The sequence below is a fragment of the Vombatus ursinus genome, unplaced genomic scaffold, assembly GCF_900497805.2.
Source record: "Vombatus ursinus unplaced genomic scaffold, bare-nosed wombat genome assembly UNPS02010461.1, whole genome shotgun sequence".
NCBI lineage: Eukaryota > Metazoa > Chordata > Mammalia > Diprotodontia > Vombatidae > Vombatus > Vombatus ursinus.
This window is the reverse complement of record NW_020950239.1, coordinates 9,968,635-9,984,602: the sequence shown is the minus strand read 5'-3', so window position 1 is coordinate 9,984,602 and position 15,968 is coordinate 9,968,635. Positions and strand designations below refer to the sequence as shown.

The 15,968-nt window shown below is 42.2% G+C and overlaps 1 protein-coding gene across 5 annotated transcripts in view; it reads right to left on the bottom strand.

The window, feature by feature from the left end:
• Positions 1-13,844, bottom strand: part of HNRNPD (heterogeneous nuclear ribonucleoprotein D) — a 17,835-nt gene extending 3,991 nt beyond the window's left edge. For 3 of the 5 annotated variants that reach the window (XM_027854485.1, XM_027854488.1, XM_027854486.1), the window contains exons 1-4: positions 13,546-13,844; positions 12,140-12,196; positions 1,728-1,896; positions 697-858 (exon numbers count right to left, since the gene is read on the bottom strand). In XM_027854485.1, the coding sequence (XP_027710286.1) occupies positions 697-858; positions 1,728-1,896; positions 12,140-12,196; positions 13,546-13,829 (672 nt within the window). In that variant the 5' untranslated portion in view covers positions 13,830-13,844. The remainder of the gene's footprint in view (positions 1-696; positions 859-1,727; positions 1,897-12,139; positions 12,197-13,545) is intronic. The other 2 variants (XM_027854487.1, XM_027854489.1) reach the window with 1 other exon arrangement.
• Positions 13,845-15,968: the final 2,124 nt, after the last annotated feature.

The following is a 15,968-nucleotide window of genomic DNA, read 5'->3' as shown; positions in this document are numbered from 1 at the left end:
CTCGGGCAACAAGCCAGGACTTCAGTAAGGCACGGACAAACAGACCCTGCTAATAGAGAGCAACTTCCCAAGACAAAGCTCCTCAAGTCTTCTATACTGGCAAATGTTCAAGTCCTAATATGCCACAAAAGCACTGAAGGAACGCTTGTGTGCCAGGCACTGTGCTAAGAGCAGAACCTACAAAGAAAGTCACCAACAGGCCTGGCTCTCAAGTTCACATTCTAAAAGGGGAGACAAGTCTTAAATATTGTGATATCTGTTTGTATTTGTGTCTTGGAGCATTTGCTCTGTGGGAGAGAACGGAAATAGAAACTCTGGGTGCACTATTCAAATGTCCATTCTGTGCTTAAAACATGTACTGCAAAGAAGTAAGGCAGAGATATCAAACCAGATTAAACTGTGAAATATTTTAACACGATAAAAATAGAACACAACATAATGTTAACGTGTGTTTTTTTTTCCCCTAAATCAATATGCAGGATCAGTTGCTATTTGAGGTGGACCCCAGTGGGCTAAGGAGTAAAGGCCTGCAGATTGTATGTTATCTATCACATGTTTACTCCAAAATGTTGTGATCAGTCCTCACTTTTAGGTGTAGTTATTCTATTTAGCCCACATGTGACAATTCATAGTAATATATTCACACATGTGGAGGAAAGACACTAATTGAAAGTAGGGGTACCACGTGTCACATACCTCACCAAAACCACCAAAGTACTCCCTTATTTTCTCTTCAGGTGTATCTGGAGAAAGGCCACCAACAAAAATTTTTTTAACAGGTTCTTTTGTTTTCATGGCTTTGGCCCTTTTAGGATCAATCACTTTGCCATTCAATTTGTGTTCTTTCTGGTCCATGACCTAAAGAAATTGGAAGCTTTGTTTTAAAAATGTAATTTTTTCCTAAGTTTTCAGAAGTATTAACTAAAATAGTAAATTAAGTGAAAAAATATTTAAGCATGAATTAACTAAAACACTGGCCAAATTGAGGCATGACATTGATTCAAGAAAAAAAAAAATTGCACCAATATATGTGGTGGAGGGTAACATGGATGAACATCTATCCATTCAATTCCTTACTTTTGTCCCCAATGTCTTATCTTCAACCTCACATTTGAATTTTTGAGGATGAGTCAACCTAAAAGCTACCAGTTCCTCTAACAATGTTCTACTTTTCATATGTCCCACGTGGAATATATAGGCTTCTGTTCCATTCCCCTAAACAGGCTAAAAAATGCTGAAACTCAATTTAGGTGTCAGCTATTGTTCAAGCAGAGATGGTGAGGGAGATTTAACAGAAGAGCCATCACTGTTCACTGGCAGCTCTTGGTCCATGACCACCAGAGGAAGAATGACGGCAAAGGCTCTTCTTCCCAGAGTCTACAATGAGCACCAATATTGTCAACATACCCTTTTCCATGCCCTTTTAATTGGTGACAACTCAATTTTAGGAGACTATGGGAGAACTCTGCCTGCAACTCATAAACTATATTGACAGAAGCTGCTTCTGCTCCCCTCTCCCCACTTATACTTTGCACCCTGGGACCAAAAAAAAAAAAATTATGTATGTATTACATCCAGTGGACATACCCAACATATCCAGGTATTTTTAGTGTTTTACAAATGCCCTGAGAAAAAAATCAAATCAGGGAACATCCACTATATCCTGGTCCACTTTTGGTGCTGTTAATTCAAACATTACTAATTGATCAGAGCATATAACACACTACCTTATCTACACTCTCCGATTCTTTAAATAGTACAAAGCCAAAACCCCGTGATCGCCCTGTGATTGGATCTAACTTCAGAGTGCAGTCTACAACTTCACCAAATTTGGAAAAGTAGTCCTTCAGATCTTTCTTTGTAGTGTCCCAGCTAAGGCCTCCTATAAACATTTTCCTGTGAAGACAAAAAGCAATATTAAAATGCTAAGAAAAACTTGCCTTAAATATTGTCCACATCATTAAGTTATTTTTCCCAAACTGCAGAAAAATTGGTTGGGAAGTATTAAGACACCATTCTCCCTGTACAGTCTCATATAAAGGAGGTTCCTACCTCTAAAAGTGTATTTAGCATTACTTTCCCTGGACTGACTGCTGAGCAAATAACTCGAAAGCCTCTCCATTTGTTATGGGACCTGATGTTTCCTAAATCAGGGTCTAAATATTCTTTGTATGACAAGGGCAGAAGCTTCTGATGCATTTAAATCATAACAGTTGGAGAACCCTGATAAATTTTCATGCACTTTCCCGAATCTACCTTTCATTAATTATATATAACACATATTAGCATCCAGTGATACTCAATCAGCCAGCACTTTTTCTTCCTACCTTGATGCTGCTTCCTTCTAGTTCTGATATGACTGTCCTCACTAAGAGCGTTTAGCTCAAAGAATTAACGAGACAAAAGAAAAAGGACAAAACTTTTTAATCCTTAAAGAAGACAGTACAATCCATTAAACAATAATGAAAAGTGTCCCATTAAAGATAATTCACTAATTAGCCTAAACACACATTGAAAGTTAAACCTCAGTTAACCAAGAGGGAAAATGGAAATGAAGTTTTAACTAAATTTTTTCAAGGGTCAAAGCAGACCAGAAGCTGTCATGAAGACGTGAATGTTTACCAAAGGGGAGGGGAGAGCAGGAGCCCTTTAGTTCCCATTTGAAAGATTTTTACAAAATTAAAGGATGCTTAGAAGCATATAAACACGTTCTTCCTGGTGTTTTAAAACATATCCAGATATATATGTATATCAAGATTAAAAAAGTGGTGAATACTAGTATTATTTTCACATAAAGTTGATACAACAATCCTAGGGTAGAGCTTGTGAAATCCTTTTCTCCCCTCAGGAAAAAAACTAGAAACATGGGACGGACTTCTCATTACCAACTCCATCTAGTGGACCTCTAAGTAATGACTATTCAAATTCATTTTTCCAAGTTTACTTCAGCTCTTTTAAGCAGTACATCCCACTCCTTCCATCATGCCAATTAACTTAGGTCTAATAATACATTGTTACCAAAAGCTAATTTTTATTTCCAGTGGTAAAAAGCCAACATTTAATGAAACAAAAATCTGAGTTACTTTTAAGGGTATACCACATTTCCAAAATCATATTAGGTACTTAAATTTTTATGTCTATAAGACTTCTGTATCATCCTCACCAACCCAATAAAATGAAACATTAGCAATTGAGTCTGTTTAAAGAATGAATTCTAGTAAAAGCTTTCCATACTTGAAGCCCAATTTGCACATTAACTATATACTCTTAGGTAATATTATTACTACGTAATTGTATGTACTATAATAAACTATTATTATGACCAGGTAAAATTTAGTTGAATTGGTTCTTAGTCAAAAGTAGGTAATGGGAACACTACATACAAATTCCAAGAATCACATACATTTACTTAATAACAATTCACTAGAGAAATATTTCATGTGTGGTCTATTTAATTCCAATGTTTATTTTGTTTAATGTAATACTATTATTTTTAACCAAAGACTGTAGACTGTCTTTTTGCCAAAGATCGGACTCTGTGCATTACATATAAATAGAAAAATAAGACTATCATCTTATGCTCAAAAATCAATGGTGACTTAATTCAGGTTTAGGATAGTTGTAATCAGCTCCAAGTTCAAAATTGGCTATTACAGGCTACTATTTCTAATGTATTTTGGCTGCAGCTGCTTACCACAATTAATTCAGCAGAAATCATTAGGAGTAATTCAATTTTCAATGTGGCTTAAGATAAAAACAAAATCAAACATTATTTTAAAAAATAGACTGCTCCCTTTTAGTAAGGTGAGGATACCACCAACCAATCAAAGCTGTTAAGATGCTGGTCTATCAGAATTGAAATTGACCAGCTTACTTTGAAACAAGCATAAACTGGAAGTAGCCTTAATTTCCAGGGAAAGTATTAGCTTCAATTTTTGAAAGCAAGATGTCAGTTCTACTAGCAACAATTTTACTAATCACAAAGCTATTTATCCAATTAAATATGGTCATTCAGGATTCAACGATTATCTAAGAACTTCTTCACAAGGTAAATCCCTCCAAAGGATTTTTTTTTTGCTCTCAATATTATGGAATCTTTGATATAGTCTTCAAGATTATGATGGTCATTTAAAATATTTAACTTTTAAGCTAAAGTGTTCATGTGCGTTGATTCCCATTTATCCAGAATGGTTGGTACATTCTAGTTAAACAGAATGTGGATATGCATATATATACACATAGATATGTTTGTGTAAGTATGTATACACATAACATGGATTTTCAAAAAGCTTAAATATATATTGAATATCTTAGGAAATAAGTCTTTCTGGGCAGCTTTCTTATATCATTTTGTTTAGAAATCTTTCAAAAAACTATTGCATGCTCCTTTACCTTTTCAGAATATTAGATACAATTAAACACCTTTTTGGTCAGCATCAACTGGTCTACTCTCAGAGCCTAGTCAGTCAAAGGCCTTTTGATACTAAATGGCTCCAGACAACAGTTTCTCTCTTCTCCCAGGCAGTCTGCTGTCACGTCTCCTAGCTGTAACCCCACTCCTACTTTGCTCTGGGATAAGAATCCAGAATAACCAAGCTTGACAAAGCTGTATAACGAAGGAGAGAGGGGGGCTGAGGAGGCTGTCCTATTAGCATAGACACTTTGTAGCATCTATTTTTGGCTACTCAGATGTCTTATCTTGTCTCCCTTTCTTGTTCAGCTGTGCCTCAGCTATATGAGAGGTGCTATACTTAACCCCAACTACACTCCTAAACACGATTCTTTTTTTCTCCCCTAGTGATTTAAGACATTTCTGGATGAAGCAGTGCCTCAAGGCCTTCATCATTACTGTCGATTATCATAGTACAATAAAGGAATTGGATGGATGCTGCTTAGATTCTGAATTTTTTTAAAAAAGTAGGCACTTAAGTGTTTTAAAAATATTAATATTCTATATCACCTTTCTGTAAACTACCAAGAATCATGATATGGCACTACAATCAATTACCTACATAAACACGATACAGAACAGAAGTACACCCCGCTTAAAAAGCAGGGTATCTACGCTTCCTCTCTTTTCAAATTATCTTATACAAGTACCACTGACAGAAAAGCCTATGGCACTCCTACCACTCTTGCTGAGAGATGCCATAAGTAATTCCTTGTAAGTATTTTACAAGACTTATCCTAAGTAACAAGTAGGTAAAATGCATCTCTACTAAAACCTACAACTGACTCCATTTTAATTTGATGTTTAGTAATAAACAAAAAAATAAATTTGAGACTTCAACATGTTTTTTAAAACTTTCTCAGAATTCTAGAAACTTCAAGTTAAAGATACTGTGCATCCAAAATACAATTAAACAATTCAGCACCAAAAAAGGAATCAATGGATTGACCATATAGGCCTGAGAGGGACTTGAAAGGTCATTCAAAATTTTCTTTATACAGGAGTAAACTGATACCCCAAAAAGACAAATGGCTTGCTCAGCATCACAAAGGTAGAATGGCAGAGCCAGGATTTGAAATCTACTACAGCACAAATGGAAGACAAGATGGAGTTATGTGTACCTCAATTTAAAGTGACAGTTACTCAATTCTGAGTCTAAACCAGTATCAAGACATTACACAAATGACTACTGTACCTCTGCTAATTTGGAATGGAAGAGGACCAACTACTTTTACATCCTCAGAAATTTCAATTAAAAACTAGGTTAATATTGTTTCTACAATTTTAAATTCTTTGATTCAAGAATTAGGAACAATTTTTTCCTAAAAATTTCTAAAAGACAGACATAAGGAAAGCAAAGATGAATCCAGACACTAAGCTCCTGTGTCTATGGCTACTGGTAAGAGAGCAACAGTAAATTTCAACATCCATCCAAAATATAAAGTTGAGACTAGAATTAGGGTATCTTGCAGAGGTGGGTCATTAACAAAATTATTTTCTGCCCACGTCAGTGTTATCTGTTATTACTGTTCTATCTCACTTTCTTTAATATTGGTAACAAAAAAGATCTAGTGGAAAACACTTTCTGGTTAAGGATTCAGTAATTTTTCCTGTCTTTAATTGGACTTTTAACAGTCTGTAGGTGGTTGGTAGGAGTTGCAGCAAAAGCGTTGGCATTAGATATTTTATCTTATAGTCATTACTTTTCCTCAATTCTTTTCAAAGAATGTATCAAAAAGATGATAGGTTTAGCCATGACTGATATAATACTTAACCAAACAATTAACACATGTATACAAACTAAAGAATACCTTAAAAATATCAAGGGTTTAAAGAATTTTCTTCAATATCCTGCAACTTTCAAACTTACTTCCGCATTTAGATATAGACAGGGAAGTCATATCAGTATGCAAAACACGGCCATCAAATGTTAATGAGGTGAGGGTGAACATTTTAGGTATGACCAATCGCTGTTATCCACAGATCTACCATATTAAAATAGCTTTCAAAGTAATTAGGTCATTTTACAAAGACTGGTCTGTGAAGGTCTAATGGTGGGTAAATCAAAGCGAGAAGCACATATATACAGAAAAGCAGAGAGAATGATATGAATTAATACAAAATGAAGTGAGAAGAGGAAAACAATATATAATGACAACACAAAGAATAAAAAACCAAAACAACAGCAAGAGAATGCTGCATAATTATGACCCAAATTGAACCCCAAAGAGATGAAAAGATAACATCCCTCTTTTCATCGCAAAAATTAGGGGCCAGAAAGCTGCACATAACCTCAAACTTTTTTTGATATATTATTTACCCTTGAGGAACTTTTTTTTTACTTCCCTTTTTTCCTACCTCATAAGGGATAGATCTTGAAGAAGGTGAGGGAAGGATACAGTGGAAAATATGGAAGATGTAAAAGCAAAAATATCGATTTCTTTTTTAAAACTAGAAGAATCTTTAAGTTCTCTCCAATTACAATAAAATAGAAATTTAGGAATCAAAATACTGGAATAACCTGTAACACCACTTTGGAAACCAAGTTCTTCCTATGAAATTATGGATTATAGAAAAACTAACCAGTTAACTACAACTGCAAGGTGGAAAAGTTCCACTGAAGCTTGAAACTGCCTCATAAAAATTCAGTACTCTTACTCAGCTAACAGTAAAGATTTTAAGTAGATTTACTGAAAGACATTCTATAAAATTCATAAAATTTAGAGATCCCTTAGTGTCAAGGGTTAAAAAGTCTAACCTTTTAATCTGATCCACTACATAACAATAGCAATTAATCAATCAACAAGCATTTATTAAGCTTCAAGCCCACAGACACAAGGGGAAAACAAGAACAAAGAATGAAATAATCTCTACTCACAATGAGTTTACATTCTAATGGTAGAGACAATACATATGCAAATATATCCAGCATAAATATAAAGTGAATAAACACCAACATACACAAGGTAGGTTACACAAAGTATTTGGGGGGGGTGGGTGTGGGTATGTGGAGAAGAGACAATAAAGGCCTGGGTTAGAACATGGAAATTAGGGAATGCATTCTAGGCATGGGGGATGGGAGATGAGGTGTAGAAAAGGTCATTTTGGCTGGAATACTAGAAAAGCCAGCTTGAGGTCTGGTGGACTTAAAAGCTAAACACGAGTTTATATATTTTATAGTTAAGGCAATGGGAAATACTAGAGTTAACTGAGTAGGGAAACTACTCATTCAAAAAGGCACTTAAGAAAAATTACCTTGGGGCCAAGTGTTTAAAACAGACTGGAAGAATGAAAAAGGAGGTAGAAGACCAAATATCTTTGTAAAACTACTTTGAAACAGATTTAACAACCTAACCTGATGCTTATTAATTAAAAAAAAAACTTCATAAAATAATGCCTTATTAAAAAAACAAAATTCCAGTTCTATTTCACATCATTAAATAAGAGGTATAAAATACATTTCAATGTGTTAAGACTTAACATGGCAGTAGAAAAGCTAGACTTGTCTTTTAGGACCAGTATTTTTTAAAAACAGATGGATTGGTCTTAAAGTATGTTTAATTCATTTGAGTAGTTGTAATAATTTTCATTACTTCATTATGCTACTAGAACAGGATAATAACTCCCTTTTAACTTTAATAGTCAACTCCCACTTCTTTAGAATAGTTAGAAGGAAAAAAGGAAACAAAAGTAAGTATTAAGTAACTAACCAAAGGTCACAGAGGAAGTCAGAGGGCACAGCAAGGTTCTACCTTGAGGTTTCTGGTAAATGCATTCTGGGTATTAACTAAACACTCCGGTCAAGTGAGAATTGACAAGTGCCATTAACGTGTATTATGCAACTCAATATTCAAATTGTTAACTTTTAATATTCAACCCTAAAAGCCCTAATACGTCATTGACCCTTTCCTTTTAGAAGCTGACTGTAGCTCAGGATCATGGTAGCTATACCTACATGAGAGGAAATCATTTGTCTTTCTCACAAGATTAAAATGGGAGTACAGAAAGAAACACAAGAGTAATTTAAGCCACACATTTCAGTGCTGGCAAGGACCTCAAGAGAACACCCGATTCTATCCACAACCACTTTACAGATTGAGAAGCTGAGGCCCAGAAGGGTTAAGCAACATACCCCATCTCACACAGACTTAACAGCAAGAGACGGGACATTTCCACTGAAGCGGCAATACCTCCACCAGAGCTCCCACAGCTTAACACTGTAGGGAACCAAGAAGACCAGAAAGAGATGCTGCACCTCCAACCCTCCACGCCACACAGAAGTCACGTCACGACAGATAAAACTTGGGCATTCACAAGTTTCATTTACACTATATGATCACATTTTGCCAAACCCACAAAAATGTATCAGAAGTACCAAAATCTTTCTACTATTTCCAGTAGAAAATAAGTTCCCCAAAGGCAGGAACAGGTTTTCATTCTGTCTTTGCACCCCAAGGCACAATATAGTGCCTTGCACCTATTATCCATTTAATCAATGCTTGTCATTATTCATTTCTAAGTGTTATATGGATGATTAAGTGAAGAATGCAAAAAAAAGAATTTATGGCTGGAGAGGTCAAGAGACAACGGCAGAGCTGTTTAACGAGCTTTCTTCGCCTCCACAGCCAGCCCCGCAGATCTCTCAGCGCCCAGTCTGTCATAAAAAGCAGCCCCTCCCACTGGGCAAACTGTTAACACAAGCTGAGGAATTGCGATGAAGTCCGCAGACTAGCAATACTTCTCAAACATAAAACGTCTAAAAACAGTTCAGCTAGCCCTTTCTGTCTGTGTTTTTAAACTCTGTGTTACTGACTCCAAAAGGGAGCTTTCAGAATGAATGAGGCATGACTGAAGGCACTGCTCTCTTTCCTAGAACGTTCACATTCCAGAATGGAGTTGTCCATAGCGCATGACCACAGAATGAGGTTCACATTGCAAAGAAATTCTGCCATAGATTCTGAGCTAGATGAGAACACAGAGAACCAGAACCTACCGAATCAGAAGGCTGAGGTCAATTTTCTCAACTTTACGTATTCCTATTAGTAATTATACAACCAGATATTCCTAACCAAACTGAGTTTCTTTCAAATAACAACATATAAATAAAATGAAACTATCATCCTATGTCTAAATAATTCCAAAGTACTTTTGAGGTCTATTGCTTTTTTTTTTCCTTCAAAAGAACAAAGGAGCCCTAAAGCACAACTCTTCTACCTAAACTTCTTGGCAAGGGGGTGCAGGGGTTGGGGGGCAGTGGGGTGAATCCCATCTGACCTAGATGTGGGTTCAGAGAAAGCCAAGAGAGGTTGAAAGGAAGAACGGGGGGAAGGCTTTGTTTCCCACCAAACACACAAAAGAATCATCCACCTTGGAGGTTCTTGTTCTAAAAGGTTCATCCAGTGGAGCCTGCCTCTCAAGCATCTATGTATACTGCCATTCACAGCCAGCCAGGAAATGGACTTGTCGACTGCTGGATCTCAGACTCCATAGAACTTCCTAGGAAAGTAGGAGGACTGTAGAATCGATTCTGCAGGTTTATCGGTCCTGCCCCATCATCTCTCGGATCAAGTATAACTTTGAGGGAAGGAAAAGCATCAAAGCAAAGTGACTGACTCTCAGAAACTGTCCTCCTTCTTAGCACAGCTCAGTGTTAGGAGAACTGCACATGGAGGTGGAAGGGTCACCTATGGGAATCTTTTACTCAAAATGTTCCAACAAGTTAATAACCAAAAGCCCAATAATCTGTGAGAATACCACAGGCTCACTTTCCAAGTAACTTTTTAGGACAGAAAAACAAAAAAAGTGCAAATCTACCACTTTTGCAGAACTCCATACCACTAAAGGAAACTCACTTGAGACACAGCAAAAGTGTTAGTATTTGACATTGGCTTATTTTACAACACAGTTTGTGGGGCTTGATCTTTATTCAAACAATCTCTCTCTGTCCAAAAGCACGCTTATTGCCTCCTGGGAAGAGCAAAGGGCCAACATGGGGGGGGGGGAGCAGAAGGCGACCCAGGATACAGGGCACTTGCCTACATGCCCCATAGGCACAGGCAACTCTCCCCACACTACGGGAGGAAATGGATTGGTCCTCCTCCAGTCACACAGCTACTATGTATCCAAGGCAGGATTTAAACCTAGATCTTCTGCCTCCAAGTTCAACACTCGTATCATTTCCTTCACCCTGCCTGTTGCCTCTGAACTATTACAGCCTAAAAAGGAATTATTCTGAACAAAAACAAGACTTTAGTCCATGCCAATTAACCATTACAAGACTGATTAAAAGGGCTCCAGAGCAACCCCTTTATCTGGCTGCTTCCACAGAAAAAGTACCTTGGGAGGCCTGATTCCAACCTCCCAACTCTACCATGCTGTTTAATCTTTTTTTTTTTTTTTTTAAATCATACTAAAGTACTCCTCAGAGCCAGTTCAGTCTCTCAGTCTCTAGCTCCAGAAGTTTTATGGGCCATCATGGAAACAGTAAAATTCACCTAGAGTATCTCCCCATTACCTAATTTTGTTCCAGTTCTTGTCCAGGAGCTGATCGCTATCCATTGGGCATTGGCCCTTACATTACCCCCTGGGCTAACGTCTGATCCATATAATTCTGCTATTTCTTATTTAAAAGACCTAGAGCTATTTTAGTGGGTGGTGAAGGACAATATTTACACTATCATCTTTTAACAAAGAAATAAAATCAACTTTAAAATTTCTGGGAATAGCATGCAAATATTAGACTTGCACAAAGGATGTGCATGTCATACTTAAACATACCTACTGCTTTCCAAACTATTTTATACATCTGGCTGGGTACCTCTGAAAAATCCTAAACACTCCTCTCTTAAAAGGAGAAAGAAAACGTTATTCTGAAGAACAACAAAATGTAACCAACCTTCCAAAGAGAAGACATCCAGATGTGAAGAAATATCAACCAGTCAGGGTCAAACACTCCTGCCTACGAAGGACCCCAAAGCATCTAAGATAATCCCTTTTACATTCCATGAAGGTAGGGACCATGCCTTTTTGTAATTTTAAAGAGGCATTTAATGTGTAGAGAAGATTTAGTGACAAGGTAGAAAGCCAGTAAATATTTCATATCCAACTTTTGCAATCTATATTAAAGAACTTATACATAGGAAATGTGTAAGAAGTCTGATTTGAATACAATACAGAACTATTTTTAAAATCAAAAATTTAGTTTTACTTTTGCCACTTCCAGAACTTTTTATTCTAACATGCAATATGTATCTTAAACATAATCTCTACAACCAATAAACCTCACATTCAGCATTTAACATAGAATTTCAACAAACACTAACAACTTCATTGTTTTCCATCTTCCTAGCAAACTATGTAAATCAACTATCATCACATTCATTGTTATTTCTTCCTTACAGATAATAAAAAATAGTACCACTAGAGATATTTATCGTAATCTTGGCCAACTACAATTACATGCATTACCACACAGACCAAGAACTACATAGTGGCATCAATTTTTGCCCATGGATTATAAACTATAGAAAGTTTTCTCTATCCCAGGTATGTAACATCCTATTACCTTAAATGATTAGTTTCCTGGGGAAAAATCAATGGGCAGCAAATGCACTAACTAATACACGGCCTCTGAATGTTACATGGCTATTGAAACCTTTAAAATACAGAAATAAAACGTAAAAGTTTTACCATTCTTCCCGCTGTGCCGCCGCTGCTTCAGAGTGCCGTGGGGAGGAGTTTGAATGGCTAGGGAATTAACAACCGGTACAGCAACCAATCAAAATACTAGTTTTAGTTTTCAACATTGTTAGGGTTAAAAATTTTTAATTCATTTACACTTCAGTTCAACAAACTGTAGATTATTACAAAGGCAGCTGCTATGTGATATGAAAACTCAGAACTAGTAGAAAGTCTGCCCATACAAGTTAACAGTGATCCCCCCCCAAACAGCAATAGTAATGCATTAGTCATTTTAGTGCCTTTACCAAAATCAGAGAAAACAAAAACCAAAATGTTAAAAGGCTTAAGTTTCCAAGTCTTTAATTCCTTTCTTACTTTAAAGCACATAATTCAAGATTAGTTTTGATTGCCCCCACCCCCTTCCCAAAACGGTAGGATCAGCACAGCCAACATGACAAGGGCCTGACTGGGCCGAGGGTAAAAATTTCTGATTTCAAAACACGCCCCCCCCGCCCCCACAGGTACGGTGTCCCTCCCCGCCAAAGGGAACCATGGTTTCTAATACTGGCTTAAAGCTACATTTCGTTGCTACTTTGTACATCCACAGGCATCTTTCTTGTTGATATCTCTAAAGATCATCCCCTCTTACAAACAGGGGAAGCGGGAGCTGCTTCCCCAAGGTCACAAGTCCGTAACAGGAAGAAACCCCCACCAAGGACCCCCCTCAGCCCCCCGGGGTAGCATCTACGCTTGCCTCGCCTCCAACTGCTACAAATGCTTTCGGATTTTAAAGGAGCAGCTTTAATCAGTATACAAAACTATGATTCCAACTTGGAGAAGTAGGTTAGTATTAAGGAGCCACGGAAAGAAGAAACTGTTTCCGAACCGGCGGCCGCGTGGGGCTCAGCCACGAGTGGGCAGGCGTGGGGGCGGGGGTTGCGGGGATCCCCGGCGGGCCGCTGCGCGGATCGGAGGGCGGCCGGCCCCGGGGGGCCCCGCAAGGCCCCGGGCAAACTTCGCCCAAGGAAGCCGGCCCCCCCCCTCCTCCCCGCGGGCCCATGTGCCGGCCGGGCTGCGCGCGGGAGGCTGCGGCCTAGCGGACATGCCCGGGGCGCCGCCCGCCAAACTTTCAAAAAAGGCCCCGGCGGGGCCTGCGGGGCCGGGCCGGGGGCGCGGCCGGGCCATGTGCTCGGGAGCCGCGCCCCCGCCGGGCTGCGGCCGGGGGCCCCGCGAGGCCCCGCGCCCCCCCCCGGGATTTTAAAAAGGGGATCCCGGGGATTAAAGGGGGAGGGGCCGCCCGGGGAGGGGGAGACAAAAATAGCGGGAAAAGGAAAAAGCCCCGGGCGGGAAAACGGCCCGGCCCGGGGGAGATGGAGCGGGGAGGGGGGGTTCGGGCCTGGCCGCCCCTTACTCACCCTTCGTCCTCCTCGTTCTTACTGGCGTCGATCTTGGCCCCCTCGGACTCGGCGCCGGGCCCCTCGGTCCCTTCGGCGCCGCTCCCGGCCCCGGTTCCGGCTCCGGCTCCGGCCCCGGCGCCCGCCGCCGGCGCTGCCGCCGGGGCCGCGGGCGCTGCCGTCGCCGCCGCTGCCACCGCGGCCGCCGCCATGGCCCCCTCCTGCTCCTCCGCCGCCGCCGCGCCGCCACCCGCCTCCGGGGCCGCCGCCGCCGCCCCGTCCCCGCCGAAATGCTCCTCCGACATGCTACCGCCGCCGCCTCCGAGACTACGCCCGCCGCAGCCGCCTCCGCCGCCGCCGCGAACCGAAACTAGCAGCAAAGTAATCCCAGCCGCCGCGCCGCCGCCGCCGCGCGCTCGCTCGATTTAACGCGCGAGGCGCCCCCCCACACGCACACGCACAGGCACACACACGGACACGGACACACACGGGCGGGCGGGCGCGCGCGCGCGCGGCTTCGCTGGCCTCCCTCCCCCCCTCCCCGCTCCTCCCACTCTTGCACGGCGCGCACTCCCGCTCGCCCCGGTAGCGCTGGAAAGAAAATGCAGCAGCGGCGGCCACTCTTGCCTCCTCCTGGCTTTAATGGCGCCGCCGCGAACCACCTAAAATGGCCGGCGGAAGAGCGGCACGTCCCGGTCACGTGACGCGGCAGCGCGCCCTTTCCGCCTCCTCCCGGCCCTCCTCGCTGCCCTTTCTTCTTCCTCTTCCCTTCTCCTTAACTCTTTCGCCGGCGCTCGGGAGCCGCTCTCCCTCCCTCCCCCTCGCCCGCTCCCCTCTCTCTCTTCTCTCCCTCGCTTGCTCTCTCTCTCCCCCCTCCATTCTTTTTTCTCCCCCCTCCCCCCTCGCGCGCTCCGCCTCTGAGAGGAAGAGGAAGTGGCGTCGGTCCGGGCCGCGGGCGGGAGCCACCGAGAACAAGGCGGGCGGCCGGGCACGGGATAGAGAGGCGACTCCTCGCCTTCCCTCCCGCCCGAGGCCGGAGCCTTCCGGCTCATGTAACTGATTAGGACTCATAAAATACGCCGGGGCCCTTCGAGCTGCTGGAGCGCGCGCGCGCGCGCCGGAGCGCAGGCGCAGGCGCGCCAAGGCCCGGGCCGGGAGCGGCGAGGCTCCATCCGGGTCCTCCGGGTAAGGGGCGCTGCGCTGAGCGAGAGCTCGGCCGGCCAGGAGCGAGGCCGAGGGGTGGAGGGCGGCGCAGGTTGGGCTCCTTCCCCCCGCCTCCGCCTCCCTCCCGCTCCAGCAGGCCGCTGCACGGCCCCCGCCGCCGCGTCCGCATTGATTAAACGCCTGCTGTCTGCTCCCAGCGCGGGGATGCAAACCCCCAGGAGGAGCGCTCACCCAGACGGGGCGGCCCCGACGTGCGCGGACCTCGTGCCAAAGCGCACGTCTGTGCAACCACTGGACCACTGTATACACTGTATACACCGCGGTGGGGCGCAGCCCCGGCCCGGAGCAAGTGTAGACGAATGGGGGCTTTTCTCCACTTTCTAAAACCGAACTTTTTTTTCGCTCTAATGAGTTCACGTGGTGGGTGGACTGGAGACTGGGGGGCGGGGGTGCGGAGCGAGATTATTTGGTTTTTTAACGAATGCCTGCAGAATACAAGCAGGACCGGCTGTGTGACTGTAGGCAAGTCACTTAACCCCAACTGCCTCGGGGGGGAAAATATGTATATATATATATATATATACATATATATATACACACACACACACACACATATATATATATATATATACACACACATACACACACACACACGCGAATGCAAGCGGGATTCGTGCCGAAGTGTAGGCACATTCTTGGGGTGTGTCTGCAATGGTCCTCCTAAATGAGGCTGGTTTCAGTCCCTTGAGAGCGAAGGACGTCCGACGGGACCATCACCGTTGCCATTCTTGGGTCTCCGGGGGTCTTGGTGTAATGCACAGAAAGCAGAGCTCAGCTGACATTTACCCGCAAAGTAGCTCAGCCCCCTTCATAGAAGTTTGCCCGTCAATCTTCCCTCGCTCATTCTAGAAGTCTTAGGCATTCCTTCTCTGCAAAATGAAGGGCTACAGGTTCCAAGATTCCTTTGGGTTCTAAAGCCCTGATCCTGTAAACTCGGGTACATTCTGTAGAAATTCTCCCTCATTTTGCAGAAGAGTATACCGAGGCTGGGATGCGTTAAGTGACTGACTCGTGATTGCAGAACCAGCGACAATTATTTTAATAGAGTCTTTTCCTGAATCTAACGGTGCTACTACACCATGGTGCCTTTCCAACTTTGCTTTTAGTGTGTGACGAAACATTAAAAGGGGAAAATATTTATAGATGCATTTATCTAAAAGTTGTCCAGATGGGTCACTCACAGATGGGTTATTGATTGGCACCAGAGGGAGTCCCTGAAT